The sequence below is a fragment of the Rhinopithecus roxellana genome, chromosome 2, assembly GCF_007565055.1.
Source record: "Rhinopithecus roxellana isolate Shanxi Qingling chromosome 2, ASM756505v1, whole genome shotgun sequence".
Lineage (NCBI taxonomy): Eukaryota > Metazoa > Chordata > Mammalia > Primates > Cercopithecidae > Rhinopithecus > Rhinopithecus roxellana.
Window position 1 is genome coordinate 155,324,108 of NC_044550.1, and position 14,512 is coordinate 155,338,619.

Here is a 14,512-nt window from a genome sequence, read left to right on the forward strand (position 1 = left end):
GAGGCTGAGGCTGCAGTGAGCCACGATCGTACCAGTGCACTCCAGCCTGAACGACAGCAAAACCCTGTCTCAAGGAACAGAAAACAAAAACAAAAGAAATTTGAAACTATCCTGATTCTTCAGCCTCTATGACCTGTGGCTCTTCTCTGGAAGCCGATCAGATCTGACATTTGTTTTGCTATGTGTCTGTTTCTAGCCATAACTCTGTACCCTTGGTAGGCTCTCTCAATATGGAAAATCACGTATTTCAGGTCTGGGAGATTGTTCTTTAATCGTTTCATTGATGATTTCTTCCTTTATGTTTTGTCTCTATTATTTCTTGTGTTGAAATCTGTAGATTCTTTAACTTTGTTATGTTTTCTCTCATATTTTTTCTTTGCCTTTTTACTCTACTTTATAGAAAAGTATAGACTTTATCTTCCAACATACATTTTGAATTCTTTAAATTTCTGCTTTTACAATTTTGATTTATAAGAACTCTGATGTTTGTTCCCTGAATTTTAAAAAAACTGCTATTTCTTGTTTCACACACGCAAAATTCTTCTTTTATCCTCTGAAAATACTGATCAGTTATTTTGATGTTTCCAGAGTCACTGTGTAGCCTAAGTTTTATTTTATTTTTTTTCCATTTTGTTGTTTGGATCTTGATGTTCAAGTGATGATTTCCCTGGATGTCTGATAATCCCATGCTGTCATTAACTTAATTGGGAGCTGATAATGAATGAATGGGGCTTGTTTATTATAACCTACACTCTAAGGTGTCCTGGAAAACCTTTGATGGCACAATCTCTTTCCTTTGGGCTCAGTCACATTTCCATTGAAATCACTTGAGTTCCCTGTGCAGCCGATGAAGGCATAAAGGCACCATTCTTTGATCTCAGTTGTGGTGGCGGGGGCGGGGAGGGTGCTGTCATTTCAGCATGTAGTACATGTATGTTCAGATAATCTTGCCATTGTTAGTACAGTATCCCAACCCAGGCAGGCTTGATGTCATTTAGCCCGGATTTCATTTCAGCATGTAGTACATGTATGTTCAGATAATCTTGCCATTGTTAGTACAGTATCCCAACCCAGGCAGGCTTGATGTCATTTAGCCCGGACACTCTGCATTTTACCCTCATTAGCAGACTAACCTTTAGTTTTCCTTTTGGGTAAGGAAGCGGGCAACCGCCCAGCTCTCCGGAGTTGGGAAACAGGTCTATGTTTCTCTATACTACTTAAGAAGTTTTCAACAATTCACCTTATTATAGCCTCTTTTCACCAGCTGCCCCCATCCCATATATACCAGGTGCTGCCAATTCCTGAGCTTTGGGGGAATTCTTTTGTATCTATTAGTTCTTGACACTCCCCAGCAGCAACATTAAATTCAGTTTCTGGTATCCTAAGTCATCGATCACTTTACATCTTTCTTTCCACCTTTCCCCACTGTTTTCACTGAGGTCCCCTTCCAGTGTTCCCTATCTTCATAACTTTATCACTTTTAAAATATTCCTTACTGTCATTTAATGGAGTTTAAGAAGGGAAAAATGTAGACGTATGTGCTTAATCTGTCATCTTTACCTAGAAGTTCAAGTCCTCATCTTTTCCAAATCTTCCAAAATTAGTTAAGTTACAAGGAGATCAACTAAGCACAGTGCAAGACCATGGGTAAACCAATTTGGAGCCCCTCACACTAGCTGCCTCTTCTGGGGTCAGTGAGAAGAGTTATGAATGACACCATCACTTTAAAGCCTTTCGTTGAGTTCCAGCTTCTGCAGACAAAGTCACTTTGCTCACCTGTGTAGGACATGGCACTACTGTGCATAGCAGGGAGAAGCAAGGTCCCTGACGAGGCTGCAGAAACTCAGAGCTTTTATGCAAAGCCCAGAGCCAGCACTGAGGCTTCCCAAGAGAAAGATATCCTCCACAATGCACAGCACTGATTTCTAAGTACGGAAAAATAGAGAGTAGAATCCCTCACACTCCCAACTCACTAGTATAATAATGCTACTATAATTCTTCTGACTTGAGACAAGAGGGACAGAATGTTCCAGCTTCCCCAGGCATACTGGAGCAGAGAAGATAAGGCCAGCCACCAGTCATGTCTCTAAGCAGTAGTGTACGGGTGTAGGATGGGAGGCGTACGTGCTGGTTGTAAAGAACATAAAAAAAAACAGGAAGAAAAGTGTTCTGCTTTTTTTCCCCTGATGCACTACCACTTTTAAACCATGTCAAGGACAAAATTCTCTCCCCACTACCGCAGACTGCTCATGACACCCTAGCCCATGGTGCCTCTGTCCCAGGCATCCCACCAGCAGCCCAGTTACCTGTGGATGATGTGGTACCTCTGAAGATACTCCAGGGCCAGTGCCAGCTCACAGATGTAGAGTTTCACAGTCCCCTCTGTGAAATGCACATTCTGCTGCAGATGGTAGCGCAGGTCTCCTCCCAGGAGCAGGTCCACCACCATGAACATGTCCTCCTCGTCCTGGAAGGAGTACCTAGGAGCACAGAGGGACAGAGAACATTAGGGGTGGAGGCACCTTAAGCACCCTCAAGACCAATGCCCCCATTTTACAGAAGAGCAAACTGAGGCTCAGAAAGAGGCACTGAGTTGCCTGAGTCATGGTGCTATGGGAGTGGAGGGGAAGGGGCGAAGGCTTTTAATGCTCAGGCTGCCTCCACATTTGTTGGGGTTTCCTCACTTCTTACATAGCAAAGGCAAGCAGGAGTACCTAGCATTAGTTCCCAGGCTCTGGCAGACAGATGATAGTTTAACTATGACAGGACTCCAGCATGTTTCTTCATCTGTTTTTAGCAGGTGCTTTAATGAGATGGTGTCAGTTGTTTGCAGGAGTTAGCCTCCAAAGACACACTCCCCTCCCAAACACTCCCTCCATTCCCTGCATATGCATGCTGCTCTCCACATGGAGCTTGTTTCTGCAGCTCTTGAATGCAGTGGTATTATGGGACATCCAAGTCTAGGCCTCAAGGGAACAGGCAGTTTCTAATTCTTGCCTCTTGGAACCCAGCCAGATTCAAGCCACATGAAGAGGCCAAACGAAGGAAAACCAAATCCCCAGCTGAGTTCCCAGTGACAGCCAGCGCCACTGCCTGCCACACGAGTCAGCCGCCTTGAGCATTTTGATATTCCACTGCAGCCCCAGATAGCACGTGGAGCAGAAGTACAGTCCAGCTGAGCCCAGTTACCGCACAAAACATGAGATGATTAAATGGTGGTGTTTTTACACCATTAAGTTTTAGGGGTAGTATTTTGTTTTGTTTTTGAAACAGTAGAAAATTGATACAGTACTGAATTCATTTTTAAAACATGCACTTGGGCTTTCTAAGGACTGAAGAGCCAATATATAGAATCTGAGACTGTTGTTAAACAATTGTAGAATAGCATCACATCACAAAATGTTATCAAGTTCCTTGTAGATTCATGGGGTATAATAATGGAATCATGTAACATAATCACAGAATTGCAGAATATAATCATGGAAGCTTAGATCTGTGTCTTAGATCCTTAGATATTAGTCTGAATCAGTTAGGTCCTTCCCCTCACTTAACAGAACAGGAAACTGAGGTCCAGAGGGAAGAAGGGACTTGGTGAGTCAGTGTAGGTGTGGGGACAAGAAGCCAAATCCCCTGGCTCTCACTCGCTGCAGTGCCCTGATGACCATGCACTGTTGGGATGTTGCTGTAATGCACCCCTACTGTGTTCTAGTATCCTGGGTGTGCAGCCCTGGGGAGGGAGCCTGATGTATGATTTGGTCCGAGGACAGGCAACAGAACCGCATGCTTATAGGACAGGGAATTTCAGGGTTGGAAGGACCTCTAATCCCCTTCAGCTCCTGTTACAGAGATTGGGGTCCAGGCGAGAGGAGATGGCTGGACACAAGTCGTATCTATCCTCTTTGTGTGTCTTACCCATTGTTTATAATTGTTCAGAATTAAGGCAAGGAAGGGGGCTATTTATTGTGTCCCCAGATCACGAATTTACCAGGTGCTTACAGAACACCTACTGTCTGATAGGCATTGGGCTATGTGTTGGGGACACTGGGACAAAGAAACTGTCTTTGCCCTGGAGGAGTGCACAATGCCCTGGGAGGGGCCGGGCAGACAGTCACTGACAATGCACGGGTGGGCGTTCTAGGAGTCTTTCCAGGGTGCAGGGGAGTGTGGGAAGGGAGGAAGCCAGTGCTCCAGGAGGCGAAGGTGGGCGGGAGGAACTGGGAAAGTCTTTGCCCATAAGGGGTTTACTGGGTCAGGAACACACAGGCTGTGTGACTCAGGCACAGAGGGAAACAGCGTGACCCATGGCGGGAGACTGGATCATGGCCTAGTACCCACAACCTGCACAAACAGCAGAGGGCCACCTTTGGGAGTCACCGTGGTGACATGGATGAGCAGGAGTGGAGTAAGATACAGTCCCTGCTCCTCACGGAATTAGAGACTGGAACAAACCTCAGAGATGGAATGAAGTGTGTACGATCAGAGACTCACAGGAAGTGCTGCGAGGGTGGAGGGGGCAGGGCTGAAGCTGCCGTCTTTCTCCCAGGCTGTTCTGTGCTGAGAAGCCCTCCTGCCTTTCTGGGCAGAGGCACCCAGAGTACCCAGGGGCAGCCCAAAGCCTCACTGCTGCCCAGACGTTCCCAATATTTCTGTCATAGTTTCAAGGCACTATTTCTACAAGTTTCAGTGAGAATATTTGTGTTTGCCCAGAAAGCTTTTATTACTGTTGATATTAGTAATTATTATTCTCACTCTCACTCTCGGCCTCCCAAAGTGCTGGGATTATAGGCATGACCCACCGAGCCCGGCCACCAGCTAGACTTTAGATCTGTTTCAGGGCCAGTATAACCTCATTCATGCTCCTTCCCCTCAACAAAGAGGAGCATGTAAGTGACACAGTCTCGCTGGGAAGCACAGGACTACCTTGTTTTACTGTGCTTCACTTTCTTACAAATTGAAGGTTTGTGGCAACCCTGCCTCCAGTAAGTCTATCAGTGTCAATTTTCCAATAGCGCCTGCTCAATTTGTATCTCTGTGTCACATTTTGGTAATTCTTGCAATATTTCAAACATTATTATATCTGCTATAGTGATCGATGATAAATGGTCTTTGATGTCACTATTACAATTGTTTTAAAGCACTGCAAATGACATCCATATAGCACCGAAAGCTTCATGGATAAATGTTGGATGTGTTCTCATGCTCCACTGACCAGTAGTTTCCCATCTCTCAATTTCTCCTTGGGCCTTTCTATTCCCTGAGGCATAACGACATTGAAATTAGGCCATTTAATAACTTTACAAAGGCCTCTAAGTGTTCAAGTGAATGGAAGAATCACACATCTCTCATTTTACATCAAATATTAGAAATGATTAAGCCTAATAAGAAAGACATGCCAAATGCCAAGATAGGCTGAAAGCTAGACTCTTACGCCATAAAGTTAGCCAAGTTATAAATGCAAAGGAAATGTTATTGAAGGAAATAAAAATTGCTAGTCCAATGTACGCATGTAAGACATGAAAGCCAAACAGCCTTATTGCTGATATGCAGGAAATTTTAGTGGTCTACATAGAAGACCAAATCAGCTACAACATTCCCTTAAGCCAAATCCTAATCCAGAGCAAGGCCTTAACTCTCTTCAATTCTGTAAAAGCTGAGAGAGGTGAGGGAGTTGCAGAAAAAGAGCTGGAAGCTAGCAAAGGTTGGTTCATGAGGTTTAAGAAAAGAAGCCATCTCCAGAACATAAAAGCACAAGGTGAAGCAGCAGGTGTTGATGGAGAAGCTGCAGCAAGTTACCCAGATGATCTAGCTCAGATCATTGGTGAAAGTGAATACACCAAACAGGAGATTTTCAAAGTAGAAAAAAATAGCAAATAGCTTTATATTGGAAGTAGATGCCATTTAGGACTTTCATAGCTGGAGAGGAGAAGTCAATGCCTGGCTTCAAAGGTTCAAAGGCAGGCTCGCTTGTTAGGGAGGCTCTCTTGTTTCAGCAGCTGGTCACTTCAAGTTGAAGTCAATGCTCATTTACCATTTTGAAAATACCAGGGCTCTTAAGAATGATGCTAAATCTATTCTGCCTGTGCTCTGTAAGTAGAATAAAAAACCCCAGATGACAGCACATCAGTTTACAGCAAAATTTACCAAATATTTTAAGCCCAATGTTGAGACCTACTTCTCAAAAAAAAAAAAAATTCCTTTCAAAATATTACCACTGTTAGTCACCCAAGAGCTCAGATGGAGATGTACAAGATTAATGTTGTTTTCATGATAAAAACAACATCCATCCTGCAGCTAATGGATGAAGGAGTAACTTTGACCTTTGAGACTCATTATTTAAGAAATACATTTTGTAAGACTATAACTGCCATAGACAGTGATTCCTTTGATGGATCTGGGCAAAGTAAATTGAAAATCTTCTGGAAGGATTCACCATTCTAGATGTCATTAAGAACACTCGTGATTCATGAGAAAAGGTCAAACTACTAACATTAACAGGAGTTTGGAAGAAGTGGATTCTAACCCTCATGGATGAAGTTGTAGGTTCGAGACTTTAGTGGAGGAAGGCACTGCAGATACGGTAAAAGTAGCAGAAGAACTAGAATCAGAAGTAGAACCTGAAAATGTGACTGAACTGCTACCATCTCATGATAAAACGTTAAGAGACAAGGAGCTGCTTCTCCCATGGATAAGCGAAGAAACTAGCTTCTTGAGATGGAATCTGCTCCTGATGAAGGTGCTGTACACATTGTTAAAATGACACAAGAGGTTTAGAATATTACATAAGCTTAGTTGATAAAGGGGCTGTAGGATTTGAGAGGACTGACTCCACTTTTGAAAGAAGTTCTATTGTGTGCAAAATGCAATCAAACAGCACCACTGGCTATAGAGAAATCTTTCATGAAGTGAAGAGTTCATCACTGTGGCAAGTTTCATTGTTGTCTTATTTTAAGAAATTTTCAGTCACCCCAACCTTCAGCAACCACCACCCTGATCAGTAAGCAGCCATCAACATGGAGGAAAGACCCTCCACCAGCAAAAAGACCGTGATTTGTTGAAGGAAGACTCGGATGAGTGTTAGCATTGTACCTATCAAGTATTTTCAGATGCAGCTATGTACACTTGTTAGACATAATGCTGTTGCACACTGAATAGAGTACAGTATCGTATAAACATAACTTTTATAGGCACTAGGAAACAAAAAAGAATGTCAATAAGACCTGTCTGGAGAGAGAACCTGCAGAGAGGGAAGCAGGGCTGGGAGCTAAATGCAGAAAGAGGCACTGCTGGAGGTACTGGCTCCCACCTCGTCAGAAGAAAGACCCATCCCTGAACTTCATATTTACATGAGCAATGACTTTTTTTTTTTTTTTTTTTTTTTTTGAGACAGAGTCTCACTCTGTCGCCCAGGCTGGAGTGCAGTGGCCAGATCTCAGCTCACTGCAAGCTCCACCTCCCAGGTTTACGCCATTCTCCTGCCTCAGCCTCCCAAGTAGCTGGGACTACAGGCGCCCGCCACCTCCCCCGGCTAGTTTTTTTGTATTTTTTAGTAGAGACGGGGTTTCACCATGTTAGCCAGGATGGTCTCGATCTCCTGACCTCGTGATCCACCCGTCTCGGCCTCCCAAAGTGCTGGGATTACAGGCTTGAGCCACTGCGCCCGGCCGACTTTTTTTTTTAAATTAAGCTACTCTGAGTTTCTGTGACTTGGAACTGAGTTACCTGATACAAATTTTCATGTATTTGCTACTGGATAGAAGAATATAGATGCTCCAAAAGAAACCACAGAAATCAAATATAATATGCCTCCTACAAATGTGCAATTTTGTATTCTAATAGCTGATGGACTGTTGAAACATTACATGAATAACCAGCGAGTTCTGTACTCTCAAGTCACAGCTAAACTGTCAAAAGGGTATATCGTTCAGTATTCCATCAGAACTCTTTGAAGGAGCAACATGAATTTTCAGAGGGAAACTTGCACACTGGAATGAATCCTAAAGAGGAAAACCAAAATGCAAAGAGAACAATAATGTAAGCAATAATTCAGGTTGTAGCTTTTTCTTGCTGCAGATCCACATTCTGCCCCAGGCAACAGACCCTACATTCCCCGGGAGACTCAATATTATTACTGGAGAACAGAGAATGACCTTTCATTTATCTCTCTGCAGTTTTGCACTATTTCACAGCTTTGTGACATTGTCCCATTTGCTTCTTCTCGTATTAGAATTATAATTATATTCTCATAATAGTGCTGAACATTGTCATGGAAATGATGGAGATCACAAATAAGAGAGCTAAGCTCTATCACAGTAACTCTGACCTATGGAAAAATCTGGATAATGAGGCTCTCCTTGCAAGAGCAAAGAAAATTGTGTGCTGTGAAGGCATAAATCCTTGCCTGGCTATTGCAATAGAATAACATAAAGAATGTGATTTTCCATGTTTTTTTTTAAATTATTAATTTCCTACTTTATTCCGGAAGGGATTCGGGTGACTTGTGAAATGTATATAACATAACGGAATTAAAAATAAGGAAGACAAAGATCAACTCACAGAAAAAAAAGGAAACCAAGGAAATAGAATCAGGAAAAAATACCCCAATTTATGCCTCAAGATCCTGTGTGCTTGCCTGAAATGGGCCATCAATGTGTCTCAAATCTCCCCAGCACACAGAGTAAAAAGAGAAACACAATCCGCCACATGATTCAGAGCTGATGTGGAAAAAAAACAATTGTTCAGGAAAAGCAAGATTTTTGTCCTGGTACTGAAATCAGCGGGAAATTTCTTCCACTGGATGCTTATGAAGACAGTGTTCTGTAATGTGGTGAACCATGGGTCCACATAAAATAACTCTAAACACAGTAATAAGTGGAACACGAATTTTTTGCATGATGTACTTCAGGGTAGGCTGAAGGCATTAAAAATCCAATTTCATAGAAGCACTGCTACATGGGGCCAAGCAATGAGACTGTGCATCATGCTCACGGATGAACTTTCTTCAGAACAGGATAAATTTAGAGCAGAGCACGAGGTGAATGGTCTTCAGGGACACCTTCACAAAGACGGGCTCACACACACAGCAGCAAGTACTCAGTAGGCTTCTCCTATGCATTTGGCTTTTGCCAGAAGCCAAGGATTTAGTGGGAGAAGTCAGCACTTGAGTGCTTAACTGGGCTTAAGATCTTCATAAGGGAGCTGTCATGTTAGGACAAGTCCCTGGATGGACCCACACTCTCACAATTCTACACGTTCACCCACAATATTCCTTATTCCTGGAGCACCACCTCTGTCCTCCTGTCCATCACTCACTTCTCAGGTTAGTGCAGGGTTCCCAAACCCAGAGCAGTTTTGCTCCCCTGGGGATGCTGGACAATGTGTGGAGACAGTTTTGGTTGTCACATTTGGGAGGGGTGCTGCTGTCATCTAGTGAGTTGGGGCCAGGGATGCTGCTAAATATCCTACACTGCACAGGACAGCCTCCACTACAATTACCTACTGCAAAATGGCAACAGCGCTGAGGTTGAAAAACCCTGGTTAAGATTGATGCTCCCTTCTTTAAGCCTTCCCTAACCCTGGAAACTGGGGCAGGCAACCCGCTAGTCCCTTATGATAACAACAGTTAACACTGATGTGATGCATGCTCTGTGCCAGACACCGTTCTAAGTGCCTTATTTTCTTTTTATTTTTTGAGATGGAGTCTCCCTCTGTTGCCCAGGCTGGGATGCAGTGGTACGATCTTGGCTCACTGCAACCTCTGCCTCCTGGGTTCAAGAGATTATCCTGCCTCACCCTCCCCAGTAGCTGGGATTACAGGCACATGTCACCATGCCTGATTAGTTTATATATATATATATATATATACACACACACACACATATATATATACATATATATACACACATATATATATATGTATTTTTTTTCTTTGAGACAGAGTCTCACTCTGTTGCCCAGGCTGTGCAGTGGGTGGATCTCAGCTCACTGCAAGCTCCGCCTCCCGGGTTTACGCCATTCTCCTGCCTCAGCCTCCCGGGTAGCTGGGACTACAGGCGCCCGCCACCTCGCCTAGCTAGTTTTTTGCATTTTTTTAGTAGAGACGGGGTTTCACCATGTTAGCCAGGATGGTCTCGATCTCCTGACCTCGTGATCCACCCGTCTCGGCCTCCCAAAGCGCTGGGATTACAGGCTTGAGCCACCGCGCCCGGCCAGTTTTCATATTTTTAATTGTGACAAGGTTTCACCATGTTGGCCAGACTGGTCTTGAACTCCTTACCTCAAGTGATCTGCCTGCCTTGGCCTCCCAAAGTGCGGGGATTACAGGTGTGAGCCACCATGCCTGGCCTAAGTGCTTTATGTATATGCACTCATTTAATGCTCCCAACAATCCTTTGAGGTAGGAGTTATTACAAACTACCTTGGATAGCTCAAGACCTTGAGGTTCAGAGAGATTAAGTAACATGTCCAAGATGACAGCCAGGGAATGGCAGAGCTGGGACTGAGCCAAGATAGTCCATGTCCAGAACCCAGACTCTGTGCTTGATGCTCTACAGCACTTTCCTTGCAGCCAAGTCACCATCGCTCTCCTGATCTCTTCCCCACCAGCCAGTGAACTCTGAGTGCAGGGACCTAGCTAATTCAGCACCATCCCCTGCATTTAGCACATAGCCAGGAGCATCCCACACACTCCAGAATGAATGGGCCACAAACACCCGAAGCACCCGTATTCTGTGGGGCACACTGGGTCAGTCAATGATGTCTACACAAAAGTGGGGCATTGTACAGAAAAAAGACAGGGTAGAGGGTTGATGGCGAAAGAAGGCTGCTAGGCCCTGCTGTTTATGTCACTGCTTACAGGAACCTGCTTTTTCTCTGGCCTCTTCTTGTCACAGAGACCAGGAACTTCCACTAGCCTGAGTGACTCACCGGTCTCTCTCCATAGCCTTCTCCCTCCCTTGCAGGGTGCAGAAGTGATAGATCTGATGGGTGAGTCCAGAAGCAGCAGCCATGCTCAGCACAGCCCCCTCGGGCTCCCCTTCTGCTTCAGGACCTGCCCACAGAGGGCTTATACTCCTGTTTGCTCTCTCCAACAGCCAGGGCCTGGCTAGTGGAGGGGGACTTGCAGGTGACCACCGTTTCCTGTGCCTCAGAGGTAATTCCATTTCAGAACTCAAGAGTTAGCAAGCCGTTTCGGCTCCTGATCTAAAGTGGGTTTCTCTGATTGACTGTTAACCTGAATTGGATACTTCCACCTCCACCTGTCAGACTCCTGTCTCTCTGTTAGTCCTAAAATCAAGAAGGGAGAAGAGGTTTTCTTCATAGACACCCTGCTCATCCCTTAACACTTGTCCCATCTAACCATGGGATGTGTGCATTATCACCCTCAATTGCCCAATGGAGGAAACCAAGTCCAAGAGAGGTTAACTGGTCCAAGGTCCCTAGGTCAGTTTTCTTGGAAAGCATGTCATCATCAGCCTCGGAGGCTGCTTACAAACTAAAGGTCAGCCATGCTAATAACACATGAAATACACGTGAACACATATGAGGGAGGTAATGCCAGTTGCTGGGGGAAATCTGGAGTTGGAACAGCTTGGTTCAGCTCCTCCTTTTACCTGATGAGTGACTGACTCTCCATCTCACCTTGCCCAGGGCCTGGCCAACAGTAGAGCATCCAAAAACCTTGCGCAGTTGTTAAAGGTAGGGGAGGTGGAAAGGGAAAGGAAGAGTCTGGAGGAAACCCTAAACCTTTTTAATCTCCAGGCAGCACGATGCCACTTGAACTATTTGAAACAGGCACCTTTCTTCACTTCTTCCTGAGGCAAAAGTCACTGGGTGCCCAGAGATGATTCTGTGGGATTCAGAAAATCTCTGCAGCCAGGAAAAGCCACGTGTCTACAACACTCATCTCCTGTGTTTTTACTGGGTGGTGTCTGCAGGAGCAATGAGCTGAGTATCGCCTCAGGCCACTTTCCATTCCATCTGACCTCTGAGGGGAGCAGATGGAGGGGAGGTCTCACCCACTATGCTCACCTCTAGCGATTCTTAAAAATGTAACAGCCAGCAAGAGAGGAGCTAAGAATAGCCTCACAGGCTACTGAAATCCAACCATGGAGCGCTGGGCTTTCTGACAGCTTAAATTGTACAAGGAAAAAAGAGCTTATCAAGCCTGACTTGTGCTTGATACATGTCTTTAATAACATTCACAATGATAAGGTTTTTATTATTTATTTTATAGACAAGGTCTTGCTGTATTGCCCCGGCTAGTCTTGAACTCCTGTCCTCAAGCAATCCTCTTGCCTTGGCCTCCCAAAGTGCTGGGATTACAGGTGTGAGCCACTGTGTTCAGTCAGCCCCCCCGCCCCCCCACCCACCTTTTTTAAAATTTGACTTGAGGTACAAGAGTCTTAAAGCCACTCAAACATGATGGCTCTCATCGTTCTTCACACTGGACTGATTCTCACCTCCTATCTCCTTCCCAGGAAGCCAAAGGAAGCTGGTTAGCTTCCAACCGCCTCCCGTATACCAAGGCAACAAGATAGGAACCTCTCAAAGCCATCCAGCGCTTCCAGGCAGTGGCAGTTTGGGGCAGGAGCGATCGTGTGATGAGGCGAAGGCAGGCTACAGGTCCACATTGCCCCCATCCCACTCCATGGAGGGGCTTTGAAACAGGCAACAGGGGCTTTTGATAGAGGAGATAGTGGGAAAAACGCACAACAAAGGAGAGGCATACATACTGTTCGCGGGGACGGTGAGCCTGAAACAGTAGCTCTAGCTCCTGTAGCAGTGGAAAGAAAGCAAAGGGCAATGTGGAATGACCAATGCAGCTCTCACCACTTGATTAAATGAGATGAAGCCAAACTGCTGTTCTTGGGCCAAATTCCAAAAGAAATTTATAACTTGCATTCTCTTACAAAGGGCATTGAATGAAAGAATGGAGAAGGAATAATGATAACTCACATACGCTGAGTGCTTCCTATGTACTAGCCATGGTCCTAAGTGCTTTTTATAATACCATTGACGGAGGCTCCTGGCTCTATGTGAGCTTTTTACATTGGAGATCTCACTTAATCTTCCAATGCTTGGTGCAAGCATTATTATGGCCATTTTACAGGTGACAGAACTGAGGTTCAGAGAAGCTGAGTAACTTGCCTAGTGTCGCACTCAGCTTTGCTCCCACCCCCTCCCTCTGAAATCCTTTTGCCAACCACATCTTCAAAGCCCTTTTGTACTCTCTCAAAGACCCTTCCCTTCAGCCATACAGTGCACACCCTTCTGAGTCTACAGTGATGAACTTTTCAGCATTCAGGACACATGCATCGTCTGTTGAACATTATCAATCTGTTCCTAAAAACCAGTCATTCTGTTTGAAGACACTGAAAATATATTTCCCATTATTTTAAGTGGGAAAAATTACAATGCATCACTCTTCAAACCAAATTTCTCAACCAATTTCTTAAAACACATGGTAAACACAACAAAATAGATAGGAGATCCATCTGCTAATATGTCAAGTGTTTCCATTCCATCCTCATGATCAAACACTAAATATAGTGAATGATGTTTTAGTTTTGGGTTTTTGCAGTAACAGGGTCTTGTTTACCCTCAGCAGTGTCTAAGACCCACATCCCTGTGGCGATAGATACTTAATGTGATTTTTCAAACTGACTACACTTGGTGCTGACATTTCACTAGCTATATCTGAAATGTAACTTGAGATACCCTGATACCACATTGTTAAAAATGTTATATTGAGTTTCAGGACTGTAAATCTAATTTTTTCCATATAAACAATAGCTGAAAAAGTATTGATAGATATATACAGGGTTGAGTCATGTGAAATTGCCAGTGTTTACCCAGTTTTGACTACAGAAGTAACAATTTCATATGGTTCAATCTAATACAGTCCATGTAGCCTTAGTAACAAAAATCAAGAGGCACTGGACCAGGAAAATGTTAACTGCAGAGGCGTTCTGCAGGGTGAGTATGCCTGAATGTTTGCTGAACACCTGCTATGTACCAGGCCCTATCATGGGAGGGGGAATCATTCATCAACCAGATGTGGTCGCTGTACTCAAGATGCTCACTGTACTCTAGGAGGGGAAGGACAAGGTAGCATAGAAACACATAGGGGAGGGACCTATCAAAAAAGGGGAGGGATTCTGAAGGGGAAGAGACGTCTAGGTAGAGTGGAGACTTGAATTGGCTCATCAATGTCTGTCCCACCCTCCTGCAAGAGTGCTTTCCTGTAACTGCAACGGCTAGAAATCTGCCAAGCTCATTTCCCAGACTCCACGCAGCTAGAGTTCCTTCATGATTTAGGTTTCTCAGTAAGTTGCATCCACGTAAGACTCAGCAAAGTGGGGCGAGGTCTGAGGTCTCATTCTGGGAGGCAGCTTCTCAACTGCAGCAGGGGCAGCCACATCCTCTGCAGGTCAGTTCTCCCTGTGACTTGGGGCAGAGCTCTGAGTTTCAGCCCAGAGTCAGCTCTTCTGCCTCCCAGGGATTCTGAGAAGAC

The 14,512-nt window shown here is 44.6% G+C and overlaps 1 protein-coding gene across 1 annotated transcript in view; it reads right to left on the reverse strand.

The window, feature by feature from the left end:
- Positions 1-14,512, reverse strand: part of STK32B (serine/threonine kinase 32B) — a 332,155-nt gene that overhangs the window by 154,910 nt on the left and 162,733 nt on the right. The window contains exon 3 of the mRNA XM_010370057.2: positions 2,307-2,480. Within this exon, the coding sequence (XP_010368359.2) occupies positions 2,307-2,480 (174 nt within the window). The remainder of the gene's footprint in view (positions 1-2,306; positions 2,481-14,512) is intronic.